The sequence below is a fragment of the Gambusia affinis genome, linkage group LG23 (assembly GCF_019740435.1).
Source record: "Gambusia affinis linkage group LG23, SWU_Gaff_1.0, whole genome shotgun sequence".
Taxonomy (NCBI): domain Eukaryota; kingdom Metazoa; phylum Chordata; class Actinopteri; order Cyprinodontiformes; family Poeciliidae; genus Gambusia; species Gambusia affinis.
This window is the reverse complement of record NC_057890.1, coordinates 11,575,614-11,594,996: the sequence shown is the minus strand read 5'-3', so window position 1 is coordinate 11,594,996 and position 19,383 is coordinate 11,575,614. Positions and strand designations below refer to the sequence as shown.

General features: G+C 38.4%; 3 protein-coding genes across 3 annotated transcripts in view; 1 reads left to right on the top strand and 2 right to left on the bottom strand.

The window, feature by feature from the left end:
- The window catches only part of mest, a 56,675-nt gene extending 50,252 nt beyond the window's left edge, over positions 1 to 6,423 (top strand). Inside the window, exons 7-12 of the mRNA XM_044108438.1 lie at positions 5,283 to 5,323; positions 5,464 to 5,534; positions 5,602 to 5,703; positions 5,783 to 5,859; positions 5,972 to 6,035; positions 6,180 to 6,423. Of these exons, the coding sequence (XP_043964373.1) occupies positions 5,283 to 5,323; positions 5,464 to 5,534; positions 5,602 to 5,703; positions 5,783 to 5,859; positions 5,972 to 6,035; positions 6,180 to 6,297 (473 nt within the window). The 3' untranslated portion in view covers positions 6,298 to 6,423. The remainder of the gene's footprint in view (positions 1 to 5,282; positions 5,324 to 5,463; positions 5,535 to 5,601; positions 5,704 to 5,782; positions 5,860 to 5,971; positions 6,036 to 6,179) is intronic.
- Positions 6,424 to 6,563: 140 nt separating this feature from the next.
- On the bottom strand, positions 6,564 to 15,478 carry copg2 (COPI coat complex subunit gamma 2). The gene is made up of 24 exons (XM_044108437.1): positions 15,308 to 15,478; positions 14,799 to 14,851; positions 14,634 to 14,714; positions 14,464 to 14,535; positions 14,305 to 14,384; positions 13,678 to 13,753; positions 13,460 to 13,552; positions 13,262 to 13,348; positions 13,005 to 13,162; positions 12,781 to 12,914; positions 12,434 to 12,501; positions 12,070 to 12,258; positions 11,870 to 11,965; positions 11,508 to 11,751; positions 11,344 to 11,419; positions 10,911 to 11,014; positions 10,709 to 10,834; positions 10,556 to 10,624; positions 10,268 to 10,449; positions 9,999 to 10,128; positions 9,243 to 9,340; positions 9,021 to 9,159; positions 8,823 to 8,921; positions 6,564 to 6,887 (listed from the first exon to the last, which is right to left on the bottom strand). Exons 1-24 carry the CDS (start codon positions 15,342 to 15,344, stop codon positions 6,757 to 6,759), a joined length of 2,622 nt encoding a protein of 873 aa, XP_043964372.1. The 5' UTR covers positions 15,345 to 15,478; the 3' UTR covers positions 6,564 to 6,756.
- Positions 15,479 to 16,604: 1,126 nt separating this feature from the next.
- On the bottom strand, positions 16,605 to 18,350 carry ucn3l (urocortin 3, like). The gene is made up of 2 exons (XM_044108053.1): positions 18,176 to 18,350; positions 16,605 to 17,927 (listed from the first exon to the last, which is right to left on the bottom strand). The coding sequence occupies exon 2, from the start codon at positions 17,915 to 17,917 to the stop codon at positions 17,447 to 17,449; it is 471 nt and encodes a 156-aa protein (XP_043963988.1). The 5' UTR covers positions 17,918 to 17,927; positions 18,176 to 18,350; the 3' UTR covers positions 16,605 to 17,446.
- Positions 18,351 to 19,383: the final 1,033 nt, after the last annotated feature.

Genomic DNA, 19,383 nt, shown 5'->3' with positions numbered 1-19,383 from the left:
ACTATGGCGTCGAAAATGTGCAAAAAACGACATACTATACTATGTTGTCAAAAAAACGACATACTATACTATGAAAATGTTCAAAAAAAACGACATACTATACTGTGGCGTCGAAAATGTGCAAAAAACGACATACTATACTATGGCGTCGAAAATGTGCAAAAAACGACATACTATACTATGGTTTCGAAAATGTGCAAAAAACGACATACTATACTATGGCGTCGAAAATGTGCAAAAAACGACATACTATACTATGACGTCGAAAATGTGCAAAAAAACGACATACTATACTGTGGCGTCGAAAATGTGCAAAAAACGACATACTATACTATGACGTCGAAAATGTGCAAGAAATGACATACTATACTATGACGTCGAAAATGTGCAAAAAACGACATACTATACTATGGTTTCGAAAATGTGCAAAAAACGACATACTATACTATGGCGTCGAAAATGTCGAAAAAACGACATACTATACTATGACGTCGAAAATGTGCAAAAAAACCACATACTATACTGTGGCGTCGAAAATGTCTAAAAAAACGACATACTATTCTATGACGTCGAAAATGTGCAAAAAACGACAAACTATACTATGACGTCAAAAATGTAAAAAAAAATGACATACTATACTATGACGTCGAAAATGTGCAAAAAACGACATACTATACTATGACGTCGAAAATGTCTAAAAAAACGACATACTATACTATGATGTCGAAAATGTGCAAAAAATGACATACTATACTATGACGTCGAAAAGGTCTAAAAAAACGACATACTATACTGTGGCGTCGAAAATGTGCAAAAAACGACATACTATACTATGGCGTCGAAAACGTCAAAAAAACGACTTACTTTACTATGGCGTCGAAAATGTGCAAAAAACGACATACTATACTATGATGTCAAAAAAACGACATACTATACTATGACGTCGAAAATGTTCAAAAAAAACGACATACTATACTGTATGCCGAAATGTGCAAAAACTACATACTATACTAAAATGTGCAAAAACTAAACACATACTATACTATGGTTTCAAAATGTGCTACATACTATACTATGGCGTCGAAAATGTCGAAAAAACGACATACTATACTATGGCGTCGAAAATGTGCAAAAAACGACATACTATACTATGGCGTCGAAAATGTCGAAAAAACGACTTACTATACTATGACGTCGAAAATGTGCAAAAAACGACATACTATACTATGACGTCGAAAATGTGCAAGAAATTACATACTATACTATGACGTCGAAAATGTCGAAAAAACGACTTACTATACTATGACGTCGAAAATGTGCAAAAAAACGACATACTATACTGTGGCGTCGAAAATGTGCAAAAAACGACATACTATACTATGACGTCGAAAATGTGCAAGAAATGACATACTATACTATGACGTCGAAAATGTGCAAAAAACGACATACTATACTATGGTCTCGAAAATGTGCAAAAAACGACATACTATACTATGGCGTCGAAAATGTAAAAAAAAATGACATACTATACTATGACGTCGAAAATATGCAAAAAACGACATACTATATTATGGCGTCGAAAATGTGCAAAAAACGACATACTATACTATGACGTCGAAAATGTCTAAAAAAACGACACTATACTATGACGTCGAAGAGGTGCAAAAAAACGACACTATACTATGGCGTCGAAAATGTCGAAAAAATGACATACTATACTATGGCGTCGAAAATGTGCAAAAAACGACATACTATACTATGACGTCGAAAATGTGCAAAAAAACGACATACTATACTGTGGCGTCGAAAATGTGCAAAAAACGACATACTATACTATGACGTCGAAAATGTGCAAGAAAGGACATACTATACTATGACGTCGAAAATGTGCAAAAAACGACATACTATACTATGGTTTCGAAAATGTGCAAAAAACGACATACTATACTATGGCGTCGAAAATGTCGAAAAAACGACATACTATACTATGGCGTCGAAAATGTGCAAAAAACGACATACTATACTATGACGTCGAAAATGTCGAAAAAACGACATACTATACTATGACGTCGAAAATGTGCAAAAAAACGACATGGCGTCGAAAATGTGCAAAAAACGACATACTATACTATGACGTCGAAAATGTGCAAAAAACGACAAACTATACTATGACGTCAAAAATGTAAAAAAAAATGACATACTATACTATGACGTCGAAAATATGCAAAAAACGACATACTATATTATGGCGTCGAAAATGTGCAAAAAACGACATACTATACTATGACGTCGAAAATGTCTAAAAAAACGACACTACACTATGACGTCGAAGAGGTGCAAAAAAACGACACTATACTATGACGTCGAAAATGTGCAAAAAACGACATACTATACTATGATGTCGAAAATTTCTAAAAAAACGACATACTATACTATGACGTCGAAAATGTGCAAAAATCGACATACTATACTATGACGTCGAAAATGTGCAAGAAATGACATACTATACTATGACGTCGAAAATGTGCAAGAAATGACATACTATACTATGACGTCGAAAATGTAAAAAAAAATGACATACTATACTATGACGTTGAAAATGTTCAAAAAACGACATACTATACTATGGCGTCGAAAATGTGCAAAAAACGACATACTATACTATGACGTCGAAAATGTGCAAGAAATGACATAATATACTATGACGTCGAAAATGTCTAAAAAAACGACATACTATTCTATGACGTCGAAAATGTGCAAAAAATGACATACTATACTATGACGTCAAAAAGGTCTAAAAAAACGACATACTATAATATGACGTCAAAAATGTGCAAAAATCGACATACTATACTATGACGTCGAAAATGTGCAAGAAATGACATACTATACTATGACGTCGAAAATGTCTAAAAAAACGACATACTATACTATGACGTCGAAAATGTGCAAAAATCGACATACTATACTATGACGTCGAAAATGTGCAAGAAATGACATAATATACTATGACGTCGAAAATGTCTAAAAAAACGACATACTATTCTATGACGTCGAAAATGTGCAAAAAACGACATACTATACTATGATGTCAAAAATGTGCAAGAAATGACATACTATACTATGACGTCGAAAATGTGCAAGAAATGACATACTATACTATGACGTCAAAAATGTCTAAAAAAACAACATACTATTGTATGACGTCGAAAATGTGCAAGAAATGACATAATATACTATGACGTCGAAAATCTCTAAAAAACCGACATACTATTCTATGACGTCGAAAATGTGCAAAAAATGACATACTATACTATGACGTCGAAAAGGTCTAAAAAAACGAAATACTATTCTATGACGTCGAAAATGTCTAAAAAGACGACATACTATTCTATGACGTCGAAAATGTCTAAAAAGACGACATACTATACTATGATGTCGAAAATGTCGAAAAAAACGACATACTATACTATGACGTCGAAAATATGCAAAAAATGATATACTATACTATGATGTCGAAAATGTGCAAAAAACGACATACTATACTATGACGTCGAAAATCTGCAAAAAACGACATACTATACTATGACGTCGAAAATCTGCAAAAAACGACATACTATACTATGACGTCGAAAATGTCTAAAAAAACGACATACTATACTATGACGTGGAAAATCTCTAAAAAAATGACATACTATACTATGACGTCGAAAATGTCTAAAAAAATGACATACTATTCTATGACGTCGAAAATGTGCAAAAAATGACATACTATACTATGACGTCGAAAAGGTCTAAAAAAACGACATACTATACTATGACGTGGAAAATCTCTAAAAAAACGACATACTATACTATGACGTGGAAAACCTCGAAAAAAACGACATACTATACTATGACGTGGAAAATCTCTAAAAAACGACATACTATATACTATGACGTCGAAAATATGCAAAAAACGACATACTATACTACGACGTCGAAAATGTGCAAAAAAAGACATACTATACTATGACGTCGAAAATGTCTAAAAAAATGACATACTATACTATGACGTCAAAAATGTCGAAAAAACGACGTACTATACTATGATTTCGAAAAGGTGCAATAAACGACATCCTGTGCTATGACATCGAAAAAGTGCAAAAAACGACATACTATACTATGACGTCGAAAATGTGCAAAAAACGACATACTATACTATGACGTCGAAAATCTGCAAAAAACACATTTTCTACGACGTCGAAAATGTGCAAAAAACGACATACTATATACTATGACGTCGAAAATGTGCAAAAAACGACATACTATACTATGACGTCGAAAATCTGCAAAAAATGACATACTATACTATGACATCGAAAATGTCTAAAAAAACGACATACTATACTATGACGTGGAAAATCTCTAAAAAAACGACATACTATATTATGACGTGGAAAATCTCTAAAAAACGACATACTATATACTACGACGTCGAAAATGTGCAAAAAACGACATACTATATACTATGACGTCGAAAATGTGCAAAAAACGACATACTATACTATGACGTCGAAAATCTGCAAAAAATGACATACTATACTATGACGTCAAAAATGTCGAAAAAACGACGTACTATACTATGATTTCGAAAAGGTGCAAAAAACGACATCCTGTGCTATGACATCGAAAATGTGCAAAAAACGACATACTATACTATGACGTCAAAAACGTGCAAAAAACGACATACTATACTATGACGTCGAAAATGTCTAAAAAAACGACATACTATACTATGACGTTGAAAATGTGCAAGAAACGAGATACTATACTATACTGTTATTACTACACGTCATACTATAGTATTATGTTCAAAATGAGCTAAAATGACTCGTAGTATGTAGTGTGACTTTCAAAATGAGAAAAAATTACATATGACGTTCAAAATGAGCAAAAATCACTTGGTATAAGTATGACATTCAAATTGAGCAAAAATGACTTCGTATTGTACGACATTAAAAATCAACAAAAATAACTCACAGTATTGTATGATGCAAAAAATTTGCAAAAATCACTTAGTATAGTATGACATTCAAAATGAGCAAAAATGACTTGGTATAGCATGACATTTAAAATGGACAAAATGACTCATAGTATAGTATGAAGTAGAGAATGAGCAAAAATGACTCAGTTTAGTATGACCTTTAAAAGCATATTTCAGACAAACTGCCCATTTTGAACTTACCTGATTGTTTTGATGTGAAAGTCATTGATAGTCCTGACAGTTTGATTTCCAACAGGAATATTTCCAGAAACACACCACCCACGGTTGCTTCAGACGGTGAGTGAATCTGTCGTCTTCATTCTTCTCAGCTCATGTTAAGTATATTATTTTATTATTTCCTATTATTAATAGGGAGCAGAAAAGTGATGGACATTTTTTTATTTTTGCCTGACCTGTTTTTAATTTGTTCCCATAAGCTGTTGAAGGACTCAAGTATTCTGGCAACATTTCTGACACGCCTCACCAACTTTTTGATCTTCCAAAAGGGGTAAGAGGACCAGTGTTTTAAAATATGGCAAGAAAGACTTTCTTTACATTTTCTCCTTGATTGTTAGCATTGGAGAAGTATTCGGTCCCTACACTCAGCCCACAGACGCAGAGTTCTGGGACATGTGGACAAGTTTACGCTACAATGACGGCAACCTGGTTTTGGACAGGTGATGATGCGCTCATGTGCTCACTGTTTCTGGTACACTGACAGACAGTTGACTGAATGTGGGGCTTCTATCTTGTCAGTATTCTCCAGTACATCAATCAGAGATTTCAACATAGAGATCGATGGGTGGGAGCGCTCACATCCACACATGCTCCATGTAAGTGGCGCTTGAGTGGAGCAAACTCTTTGTTGAAAAGGCGTTTTAACCCAGCAAGGGATTTTAAGACTCTCATTCATCTCCACAATCTTCTCCCACTGTTGTGTTTCAGTGCACATGATCTACGGACCCCTGGACCCTGTCAACCCTCATCCACAGTTCATCCGTCTTTATATGTGAGTGATCATGCCTTTACCTCCATACACATTGCTTTGCAAAAGGGATGTTTAGCAAAAACATTCTCAGGTGGTAACACAATTTGTCAGAATATTATATAAAAGTAAATTAAAATACACTTTACTTGTGTTTTATTCGTTCAGGCATTTGGTGAAAAGGTCAACAGTCACCATTCTGGACGACCACATCAGTCATTACCCACAGCTGGAGGATCCCACTGGTTTCCTGAAGGCTTACTTCAATTTCATTCACTCTTTCTAACCAGAACACAAACACATGCCTATTGTGAGGTATCAAAATGTGATGAAAAATAACTTAAATTATTTCTAACTACCAATTAAGAATGTTGACTAACTTATAAGATGAAGTTAAGTCTGAGGAAAGAAAATCATAACTTATAAACCTAGAGATAAATCATGGTCATAGTGAATTGCTTTTAATATAATTTTCTACATTCTTCAAAAATAGAAATTACTTAAAAGATTCTTTAAATAAAATTAATTTTCTTTAAAAAAAAAAGTTCCAAGTTGCATTTTGACCAACTTTATTGTGAAGTTGAAAGAAACAAAAAGATGGAAAACTAAAAAGTGTTAGTTTATATAGAAGATATAAAACATTTGTACCAGGAATCACAATAATGAGTTAAGCTTCAGGACTGAGGAAGTGATGGATAAGGGCTGCTGCATGCTTCGTGTCATTAGTTGGCACATATTTGTAGTTCTAGCCTACAGAAGCAAGGATTACATCGACAACAGTTTCTTCTGTGCTGCGAACAGTCACTTGCATGGTGACGCCATCAGCCAGTGCCAGACGGGCCCGAACCAGGACGTCGTGACCTCCTCGGAACACAGCTGGACAGACAAGGCGGGTAGAATCAGGTCACCAGAAGAAACAGGACAACTTGAAATTGTTCTGAGTCTAAAGCAGGGGTCACCAACGCGGTGCAAGGGGACCTCGTCAGTGGCCCGCGGAGCAAGTTCTAAAAAATATCCATTGTCATTAGGGAGCACTGCCAAAGAAATTATTTGATTCAATCTTTTTACATTGAAGTAATAACGTTTGTTTATATTTAGAGTTTTAAAAAAGGAAATGATAAAAACATTTAAAATAAATTGCTTTATGTATCTTTCCTATGGTTAAAGTTCAGAACTATGCGCAGACGCCTGCAGGATAGTAACGGAGGGCAGCAGCGCCTGCAGCTGTACATACTCTGTGAACCTTGAGATCTTCCTTTAAGTAAAAAAAGAAAAGAATAATTTCTGGATTTTTTATTATTTAACCCTCTTTACTATTAACAAAATTGTGGATAAAATGTACAAGATGGGGTACGCTTCGTACCCCATCTTGGGTATGAAGATGGGTACCCAAGATGGGGTACCCATCTGGGGGTGAGCACCCAAAGGCTAAATCTTGATGTTCAGTTTACTTTAATTTGCCGGTGTGGCGCTTTTTTTGTAAGATAAAAATGAATGACAGGAGTTTGAACCTCTCGTAGTTCTAAGAGCGGTCGTTTGGATCCCGGCAGAGCTTTTTACCGTGTGCGGTTCTGGCAGGTCGTCGGTTTATGAGCTTCTCTGATGTTTCCTGAACTGGAGAGCTGATGGGTCAACCGTTAGCTGAAATCTACCGCTCTTCCTGAGCATCGCGCTCAGACTGCAGGTTAAACAATTTAATCTAGCCAAAGTAGAGTAGAAATTAAGCAAATATCGTTGCTTCACCTTCTCGTCCTCTGGACGTCTGACATCACCTGAACCTGCGATCAACACTCTCCTCTTTCCGTGAACCACACGGGTATATAGGCTTCGCTTCTATTTATTATTTAGCATCGTCTGAAGAAAAATGTCTCTTGTGGTTTAGGTTTGTGCAGAATTTTGCGCATTGGGGAGGTGGTTGTGCTCCTTCAGGTCAGGTGCAGTGATAGTTTTGTGCTACCCTCCGATCTGTCGGACCTTTATTATTTTGACATCTGCTGGTGTCAGCCAACAGGTGACCCATCAGCCGTCAGTTCGCGAAACCACAAAAAAAGCTAATAAACCGGCGACCCGCCAGAACCGCACACTGTAAAAACTCAGGCGGGATCTTAGAACTATGGGAGTTTCAAACTCCACTCATTCATTTTTAACTTATAGAAAAACGCCAACATGTGAAATAAAAAAGCAAACTGTCCAAAGAGATTTTGGCTTTGGCGTGCCCCACCTCCCCCCTCACAGACCGTACGCAGCTGTGTGTACCATATCTTTTGACACAAAAGATACTTTTTTAAAATTTGCTAATAGTAAAGAGGGTTAGATAATAAAACAATAACTATTCTTTTCTTTTCTTAGTTAAAGGAAAATCTCAGTGCGTCCAGCTGTACAGCTGCAGCTGTAACAATCCAGACTCTCAGTCACTTGCGGGCAATTTAGAATCACACAAAAAAGCTCCAAAAGGGAATCAAACTTAAAACTCTGAACTAAGAACTTCTGATCACATAATAGCAATTAACCATAGCTGCCATGGTAAACCATTACTGATAACTATTGTGAGTAGTCCATAACATTAATTTGATCAGGCAGCATGTAATCATATATAAATATATATATTATTGTTTTAAAGGCTGAGCCAAGAAAATTTATGTCTGTATAAAACAAGTAGCCCTTCGTGTTACTCTGGACCCATGAAGTAGCTCCCAGTCTCAAAACGGTTGGTGACCCCTGGTCTAAAAGATAATATGTGATGTATTCTGGTGTCTTCATTTCAGCAAACCTTTCCCTAAAAATAAACTTTCATCCAGGAATCAGACTCACCAGCAAGAAAGAGTACATGAGAGTTCTTGTTTTCAGGAACTTTGTCAGAGCGTTCACAGGGCTGCATTCCCAGGAAGCTGATGATGTTACCCACCGCCTCTGTTGTGATACAATACACCAGGCATCACTTAATGTGTGATTGAAGCACACCTCGGTGTGCACAAGCATCAGCTTTCTTAAAATATTCAAACTGTGTACCATCTAGTGTTCGCACAGATGCCAGGGCAAATGTCTCCTCCTTCTCATTTTCGTCGCCCACTTCCTCCCATGCTGCGCCAAAGTTTGGTTTCAGAACTTTCTGTATGTGATCTGCGACCGTCACTTCCAGGTCCTCCAGCTGAACAAATGAGAATTCCAATTCAAACCTCAGGGGCAGGCAGACGAAGCCATTTTACCAGCTCCAACTTCGGTTCTACATACCACATATTCATCATCATAACCGTCGTCATCAGGCTTTCCTGTGTTTGGGTCACAGTCCCTCACCAGGTACTTCATTGTACAGCTGAATGTGCAGGACACTGCAAGCAGACAGAGAAACCTCAGTTGAACTCTAAATCATTAAAATCCAGGGTTCCTAACACATGGTTAGGTTTTGGCGATTCAAATGAATATAGTTAATATATTTTTCTATAGTTGTTGAAGTTGTACAAACTAGGCCATAAAGATGGTAGCTAGGCTACTAAATTAAAAGAAATATGAATGTTGGCACCACTTCTATCTGTGCATCTGTAACTGGATGGTGTGCTTTGAACTTGATGATTGGGGAAATCGACACATTTGAAAAAAAAGAAAAAGATTAAATTGACCGATAATGACAAAGTTGCTCTACCAGACATCAATGAGGGACAACAAAATGCTGCGGTTGGTGGGTGCCAGGTTGGAGGAGGGGATGCATCATGATTTCTATCACTGATGTACTTACATTATCTAACAAAAAGAGAATAAACTGAGATTGAAGCATTTGGATAGACCAAAGTACCTCTAAATTGCAGGATTCAGACACAGGGGTGATTGTATTGACAAACCCAGATTTGAGAAATTTGTTATGTGAAGTATGTGCATCAACTATTGCATACAAACAGTTCCCTTACGATGGATACTGTGATTCGATATGATACATTCTAGACTTTTCCAAACTGTGAAGGAACCCTGATCGGTCCCAGTAAACGTTCCCACCTGCAGTGGGGTCGTCGTCGGGCAGCCGCACCAAAGTGTAGGAGGAGCCGGGCTGGCTGTAGGGCAGGCTGGGGGCTGGGATGTAGTGCACTACCTCGTAGGCTTCTGATGGCTCCATCTGTACTACCACCTGAAACAGACAACAGTTCAGCCTTGTCACATAATAATCACTTGTTCTAAATAAGATTCCAGCCAGCATTGGACCAGACATTGGAAAAATGTTCTGGTCTCCAGCAGGGAGCAGGACTACCGTCCATCTTTTAACAAACCTTTTGGAGCAGCTGGTCGTTCAGCGTGTTTGTGCAGTCGAACTGGAACACCATGTGTCGGGCGAACGTGTGTTTGATGCAACGAACCACGTATTCCGTCTCAGCCTCGGTCAGCTGTACCGGCTCTGACGACTTGAATAACGGCCCGAGAGCCTGGAATTCTGGGATGGAGGCAAGTTGTTCTGCGAGAAGGGGGGAAAAAAAAAATAAATGAACGTTAAGGTGAATGTTTTGATCAATTATCCAATAAAAAGCAATAACTGAAGCAGATCCATCTGTCTTATTTACCCTGGTAGATGTCTTGCCGTGATGGAGCCAACATCTCTGGCAGTTTGCTGGTAGCAACAGGAGCAATTTCTAGAAGAAAAACAAATGAACTCAATTTATTTTGTGCACAGCAATATTCTGTAATTTAATCTGAAGAAAACAATGTGGTCGTACCCATTTTCTGCTCTGTGATTGGAGTGGTGGCCAGAGGTACAGACTTTATGTCGAAAGGCTTCTCCAAGGGCTCCAGGGTGTACTGGTGGAGGGACTTCTCCAGGCCAGGAATGGACACGGACAGACCTGAGACACAAGGAGGACAGGTCAACACCTGATGTTCTGATTTCATCTTGCAAGCCTCATAAATGCCGATATTTACCATTAAAGATATACGCAGCATTCAAAGCTTTCTGCTTCTGCTGCAGCACGTTCATGTAGAAAGTAGCTCTGTCTCTGACCTCGTCATCGCTGTCCATCATACACCTGTGAGAACAGATCGTATTAATCCGTGATCAAATTATTACTATGCATTCAACATCACTTTGGACATAATATTTAGTCAGTTGGTTTCTCATGCTGATTAGTAAATGAGCCAGCATGAGCTGTCTTTTCTAAAAAAACAAAACAAAACAAACTCCATTAGTTTATGAAATGAGGAAAAAGTAAATTAAACAAACTGGTTTTATATTTGTTGATTTCATCCATTTTTGAGGCTTCATTAAACAAAGTTCATTCACAGTTCAACGGAGTCTTTAGGTTTCCAACAAATATGCACTTGTTTGATAAAGACAAATAAGAAAACAAGGCCTCACCTCTGCATGAGAACCAGGACGCTCGGCAGCAGATCATCATTCTGTGCTCCAAATTTAGCTAAAGCACTCACAGCAGCTGAAGGCAAACAAATACAAATGGCCAGTTGGATGTAATGAGATTACTAGACCAGATTACTAGGCAGCTGATCTTTATGGTGTCTCACCTGCACGAACCGCCTCGCTCTCCAGCACCACCCGGTTGAAGATGAAGCGGATGTACTTAGAGGGCTGCGGGGTCCGCGGCCCCTCTTTGCCCAGCAGGTGCAGGATCTTGGTGGCCAGCACTGTGTGCTCACAGTCCTCGATGAACTCACACAGATGAGCCAAGCCCGTCTCTTTGCTCTCAGGGTTCTCCTCGATGATGCTGATGATGCAGTCCACAATAGCCCGCTTGTACTCGAAGCCGCCCTGCAGCGACAGAAGTGATCAATACGTGTGGGAGGAGGTCCACACGGCTACAATAATCAGAATCAGAAACCCAACTTTCGAAGCTTTAGAAATAGTGGAATAAAGACGATCGACTTACGTCGTCTCTCAGCATGTTGGACAAGAAGTTCATCATGACGCTGTGCTTCCTGGGATACTTCTGACACAGGGCACTGATAGCCTGAACGACCACCACCTGAAGAAACAAATGTCACAAAATAAACAAAACATTTTAATACTTCAGATTAAAATAAATCTAACCTTCCTAATACCATTTTCATCAAATCAAAGATTTCTCACCTTGAACTCATCCGAAATCTCAGAGACAAAGGAGGAGATCTGTTTCATGAGGCGGTCCACGCTGCTCTCGCTGCCGGTCTTCAGCAGTGTGGTGATGGCCAGCGTAGCGATGCTGCGGTTGGAATCGGTGATCAGGTTCTCCAGGTCCAGGTTGCAGGCGGTCACAGCCGATGGGTGTTTCATGGCCACCTGAACAACACATGAAGGACTCATAAAAATCTGTTACGGACTTGCATCAGAGATGTCAAAATGAGAATTTGCCGATAAATACAAAAAGGGCCAACGTGTGTGTGGCCTTAACACTTCCGATCGTTAGAGGTCTTGCACTAAACCATGCTGCCTAATGTAAAATGAAGAGTTGTACCTTGTTGAGGGTCCTGACAGCAGCATATCTCAGGGCTGCTTTAGGGGAGCTGCAGAATAGCTGGAGAACTGAAGGAAAACATAAAATGTCATTTTTTATGGCATCTCTGAATCTTGATTTATTTCTAATGTCGACACTGGAATCAAACAGAGAGTAACAACGGACATTACTTAATTTAAATTTATATCTGTCTGCATTTCTGTATAAAAATTGGATGTTTTTATTTAATGTAAATTTTCTTAAGACAACATGAATTGTCTCTCTATGAATAAACTGAAATGACACAAAGAAAAAAAACTCAGTGTTCCGAATACCAAGCTACATGAATAATTGAGACAGCTGGTCACCTGAGACAGCAGGCGCCAGCTCTCTGGCAGTACAGTTGGGCATGTGGACAATGGCGGACGCAGCCTCGTAAACGACCATCTCGTTCTTGTTCCTCAAGCAGCTCTCGATGAAGTCAAACAAGGGGCTGTCGTGACTGCAGGTTGAGACAAAATGAACGTCAACACCAAGTTCATTCATCGTGGTGCGGCAGCCATTCTGTCCAGCCACGCTCTGTTCTGCTCACCCGCCCTCTGTTTCGTCCAGCAGTTTGCTGGCGATGCGGATCAGCATGCAATAGGCGAACGGCGACTTCAGGCCAGACTTGGTGAACTTGTTGAGCATCTTGGTCACAGCGAGACGATCGTTCTTGCGGAGGTGATACAACAGGCCCAGAGCGTGGTACTGACAGGGCGAAAAACCAGGAAACAGAATTAAAACCCAGGAGGTTTTGTTCATGAATCCCAGAGTTGCAGTTATCCACCGTGAGCGCGTCTTTCCTACCTGGACCATGATGTTGTCACTGGAGGCAGCTTCCTGGGCTTCATTCACCCAGCGCTTCACCACATCATAGCTCATCTTCACCATGTGCTGAGAAAGCAGAGAGGAGGTCATCCAAAAGCAAAACACACCACTGGATGATTACCAACGACAACATGAGAAATTCTGGATTCTTTTCTTTTTATTGTTTATAAATCATACCAGAGAGGAAACCAGAGCTGAACTGGACACACTGGGCACCTTGTCCACAATAGCCTGCTTCATGTATCTTTCAATGGCCTGCAGCATGGTGGTCTGTGAGGAGACAAACACACACACAAAGAAAAATAAATAACACTCCTAAAGAAAAGATTCTTCCTGCATGGAATGACAACAAAACAGAAATCTGTAAACTGAGATAAATAGAAAACTTCTCTCACATCTGTAATCCTGCACAGAGCTCTGATGGCTGGACCTCTGTACACGTCTTCTTTCCCAGTCATGTCTTTAGTTAAGCTATTAAAGCAAGGTCAAATGAGGACACGACTTTATTAATAAATCATCAAAAAATAAATATAGTTTGTAACACAGGCTGCACAAGAAACCAACTACGTTGGACTACAATGCACCATTTGACAACATAAAAAGGCTAAGAGGTTTAAAAACAAAACATTTTAAAAAGTAAACCACCATCTTTTGATCTAAAGTAGCTCAACAACTAATAAAAATCTTATTGGCATCAGTTTAAGGCTCTGAAGCTTCAGTGAACTACTAACTGGAAGTCCAGACTTAAATCCAATTGATGTCAAGTGCTTGGGCCTTCAACAGGTTACCCACAATCAGAATCTGAATAAAACTGTTCTGCAAAGAGGGATGGACTATAAATCCTCCACAGACATATAAAGTAAAATCAGACACCAAATGGCAGTTGTCGCCAAATGTGACACAACCAGTTACCAAATTTGGGAGTAATTAAATTTTTTGCATAGAGCTAGGTAGGAATAAAAATGTAAGATAGTGAATACTTTTAAATGGATGTTTCAAGTAAACAATTCGTCAACACAAACCTGCTTGTGACAATGATGACATCCTCAGAGATGTTTGCCATCTCTTTGATAGTCAGGTAGCACATCCTCCTCAGGGTTTGCTAAACAACAGAGAAAACCTTGTTTAGATCAAATGTGTGAAAAGTTATTCAACCGAAACATTAAATGGACATGTCTTACATCATTAGACTGGAACAGCCTCGTCATCGCAAAGAAAGCCTCAGTGGCTTCGGTGGTCCCAAAATGCTCTCCCTACATAAACAAAAGTAAGAGAGTGAATAGTTAGTTTTGTCGTTGAAATAAATACAATGCTCAAAAGTTAAACAAGAGTAAATACTTGTAATTTTTACCTGATTGAGAAGGTAGATGATCTTGGTGAGGATATGGAGACATCTTCTTGGATTGATGGGGGTCTCATTGAAAATCCGTGCCTGTGAATGAAAACACACCACTGTGGATTAGAACCACTATCTCCCGGTTACAGATAAAAGTCCAGAGCTTATGCTCAAAATTACCTCTTGCAAAACTGCACTCTTCTCCAAGTGCTGGAAAGGGTTTGACCCACTTCCTAAGAGACAAAATAAATGAATTACAAGAAGAATATGGCATTACTTGTTACTCGAATACCAGAAAAAAAGGCATATTGTGAGAATTAAATACATATCTATATTTATACATACATACAGAGGCCAGTTACAGCAACTAAGTGACAGGATAAGATTATTCAGACAACGCTAGCGTGCACAGCTAATGCTATGACATAACCGTAAACATGGCAAAAATATTATCCGGAATAAAGTGTCACCACAAACAGTTAAATACAAACTCGATAAAACTGCAGTACTGGTCTACTTTTGCGCTTTATGTCAGAATATGTCTATAATATTCTTCTTAAACCATTGTTGAGGGTCCAGTTGGTTAACTTTAGCTACCAAGCTAACAGACGAGCACTTAGCATTTCTGTAACGTGTTTCAATCGTAAAAGCATATGCCTTCCTATTAACTGCCATTTTAAAATCCTTACCAGACTCTTCGTCCTTCTTATCAAACTTTTTAATCATTTTAACTGGAGGTGACGGACGACGGCGGCAGATGCTGTCAGCCTTGGAAATACCAGGAGCTACTTCCACGTAGCCAAAATGCAGACTGGCTTCCTGTTGGGGGGCGTCCACGTCGACGGAAATTACGTCATAGCATCCCAACTTTTAAAACAGCAGAGGACGCTGTTGACAGTTTTTTTTTTAAAATTTCTTTTCATTTTATTTCTTCCTTTTTTAAACTACTATGAAAAAAAATACGAAAGCGGTGTAACTGAAGTGTCATTTTAACTATTTTTTATTTTGTAGTTGTTTAACCAAAATAAATCAATAAAGCCTCAAGGGAACTCCAAATCTTGCTTTTGGGTCATTATTATCCCCTACATGGGACATGCGTGTTATACATCTGTAAAACCACCAGAAGCTTCGGTAGTCCCATTGCTACTAATAGGATTGAAGCCATTTAAGGACTGATATAATTTTAACCATAGAGATAATAAAAATATTGATGATACCTCAGGTTTTTGATTTACCCAGATCTGGAGTGCAGTTGCCAAAAATGACCACAGGATGTCAGCACTTCTCAGTATCGTGATTTGAGAGGTGTGCAATTTAAAACTTGCATAGAAACGCAGTTCTGTATTTTATCCAAGCAGTTGGAAATATTAACCGGTAGCAAATTTTATAACATTAAATGTTGTAACATTAGATTTAGGTAAATTTTTAAAACTACTATTATTTTTTAATATAAAGATTTGAGAACGGGTGTTTTTTTTCCCCCGAATGTACCTTTTACCGCCATCTACTGGTCAATATTTAAATGGCCATTACTAATACAGACTCCTTCAAACAAATTAAGGTAAATCTGGATTATTATTTATTTATCATTATTTTAAGACACAGAGCAATGCAGATTTACCGATACCAAAACAGCAAAGCTCTAGTTTTATAGAAAGTCAAGTCCTATTTTCCGATAATGTACTATGTAAAGCACTTTGAACTGCCTTGTGGCAGAAATGTGCTACATAAATCATCAATTTGATTGATTGATTGATTGAACCCATCCATCGTTCATAGCTTATTCTTCCAAGGTCACGGGGAATAGGGTAAGATATGGGGTACAAACTGGATAGGTCGCCAGACCATCATAACGCAGCAGAGAAACACAACGGACAAAAAGTCAGCATAGTTTTAGAGTAATCGATTAACTTAATAGTCATGTTTTGGGACAGTGGGAAAATATGTTATGTATCTCGTCGTTTAATATTGTATGGAAAGAGGCAGTTGTATGTTGTTACATCTGCTTTATTTCAGGAAAAATAATCCTTTATTGGAAAGTAGAAAAATAAGAAACATCTGATGACAACATACATTCACATGCATTTGCATTTTACTGTATTCATGATCTCTGCAGATGATTTGTACAGTATTTTATTGTCAGCGAGTTGTTTGTGCTACTGTTTCGTGGGAAATTTGAGTAAAGGAAAACAATACACACAAAAAAACAGCAACGACATTCATGCTCGTCCTAAAAACTCCAAATCTAAATATGGGCAAAAATCCTACATATCTCAATATTTTTCTAACTTACTTTGCAGACATTAGTGCGCAAAGGTAAAAGGAAACGAAAAACAATCGATATATTATTTCTTTCTGGAATTAAGACCATATAACCAAGCTAATCACGTGACCTTACTTATATAGCACCATATAAAATAGTGCTTCTCACAACTGCAAAACTAAGAATTTTTCATGTTTATTAAAAAATATTTAAAATCAAAAGTAATTTAGGCCAATTAAGCGTTATCATAAGCAAATAAATAAATAAATACTTCAGTCTATATCAAATGTTCACTTTGATGTATTTTAGAACTAAATTTAGCCTTCTTTAACGCCGTTTCATCAAGTTAAATATCTGACAGGTTTCTCGCTGTGCTTTGATTTGTACAACAAAGACGATGTTAATTCACAAACATTGAGATCACTGCAGTTATGATTTCACCTGTTAGCGTGGATATTTTAATGTTCCCCTAGATAAACAAGTTGTTGGTTATTCGAGGAGACAAAAAGTTATTGATTACATTGAGTCACTGCCCTCTGCCGAGTCAAAGTTTCTCCGCGTTTTCTCATTTCCTCCGTCCAATCTGCGCCAGGAGCCGCGCGTTCTCCGCCGCTTTTGCGCGCAGGTTCTTGGCTTTGGCCACGTCAAAGAGGACATTCATGATGTTGGTTGGGACATCCAGGGACAGGGTCAGTCTGCTCCTCCGGTCCCCTTTGATGTTGTTGCGCAGCATCTGCCCTCTGAGCTTCGTCCGACTCATGAAGCGATAGTTTGCGGGACTTGAAGTCCTTTTTTCCCGACTGGACTCTGCAGAGGACGAGGAGGTGGATGAGGAGAGATAGTCCGCGGACTGCAGGAGGGAAGCCCAGGCATCCACAGGGGAGTAGCCCGGCTCGCTCTCCTCACTTCGAGCCCCCAGAGCCATGTGGTCGTTGCACAGAAGGTCGGAGCCGCTCTGGTAGAGACGCAGGCACAGGCTGGAGGTCGGTGCGCACAGGACGGAGAGCAGCAGCAGAGTCTTCAGGGACGACAGCATGCTGTGTCCTCTGGGACGAAAAATAAAAACAGAAAAAAAGAGATGCAGAGGATGGAAATTAGTTAAAACTACTTTCTCTCTACTTCAAAACAGCATATAAGACACTTTTTAAAGATAAACAACCCAGTTTTTCCTTTTGGTGCGAGCAATTTTTTTAAATATGGCGTTTTATTTCAGTTAATAAAACTGACGAAGAGAAATAGGTCCCCCCCAAAAATACAAATGCATGTTAAAAAAAACAAACAAACATGTATTTACCTCTCTTGTCCTACGATAAAGAATAGTCTTTTGGTTTGGAACCGGCCTGGAAAGAGAAGCCAACAACCAGAAGTCTTCCTGCGAATTTCTGAATTTCAAACCCCGACAAACTATCAGTGTTTGGAGATCAACAGTGCGCACAGTCTGTCTGCCCGGCAGAGTGTCTTCCTTGTCCATTCCATTTAGTAGAATACTTCAAACTGCAGCCCTACGCCAGCAACAACGTCATTCCTTTGACATTTTGGTTTTTCTCTGAGTCGTCCCATTGGTCGTCATGCAGTGATGTAGTGGTTGAGGGGGGGAAAAAAATTATATAGCCTATATAAAAAAAGTCGCAATCTCTTTTTATGGACAGTTGTCATCACGACTTAGAAAAACCGACTTTGAAACGAGAAAGCTTTAAACCTGCCAGCACCATGGAGAGCTCCATTTGAGCCAAAGTTTCTTACATTACATCAACAAATTTCAATGGATTTTACTGTAAACTTATGTAAGAGAAACTAGTGACTAATTTTTATAAAGAAACATATATATGTTTTTGAAACTGTGGTATGCTTTCTTATTCACCTTCTTTTTAGTCCTCGAAAGAAGCAAACATTTAAAAGGAAACAAAGGTGGTTGATGGTCCAAGAAGAGAACAACTCTAAAATGGTTTAAGCCTGAATTACAATGGAATGGTGTAGAGAAAAGCATATATAGGAGTTACCATTGCAGTTTTATTGATGCAACTGAAGTAAAAAGTGTTTGTTCAAGGAACTGAACAAGTGGGACTGAAACCAAATGCATGTCAAACTTTTTACATACTTTTTTTTTTTTTTTTGACAAAACATTTAAAACAATCATGCTCCGCTATGTAAAGTCCCAACAGAAAACATTATAGCTATTTGTTGTAAACAGTTGTTCAAAGTTAATTCAGGTATGAAAACTCTATGTTGCTCAAGTTGAGAAGAAAGAGCATTTTCTTAACCAATTTGATTATAAATCATGACAAGAACTAAGGTCTTTTTTTTTTTTTTTTACCAAGAGATGATTTATTAATTAAAACTACAGGGATTCCCACATAAAAGCTCAGGGTACAAACAAATGCAACAAAACCAAAAAGGCATCAAGATGTGTTGCCCGGTATTAAATTAAAATGTGTTTTTGTAAACAGATGAAGGCGTGGCACTGTGAATGCAAGGCATGAAATGTCATGGTGGGTAATGTGT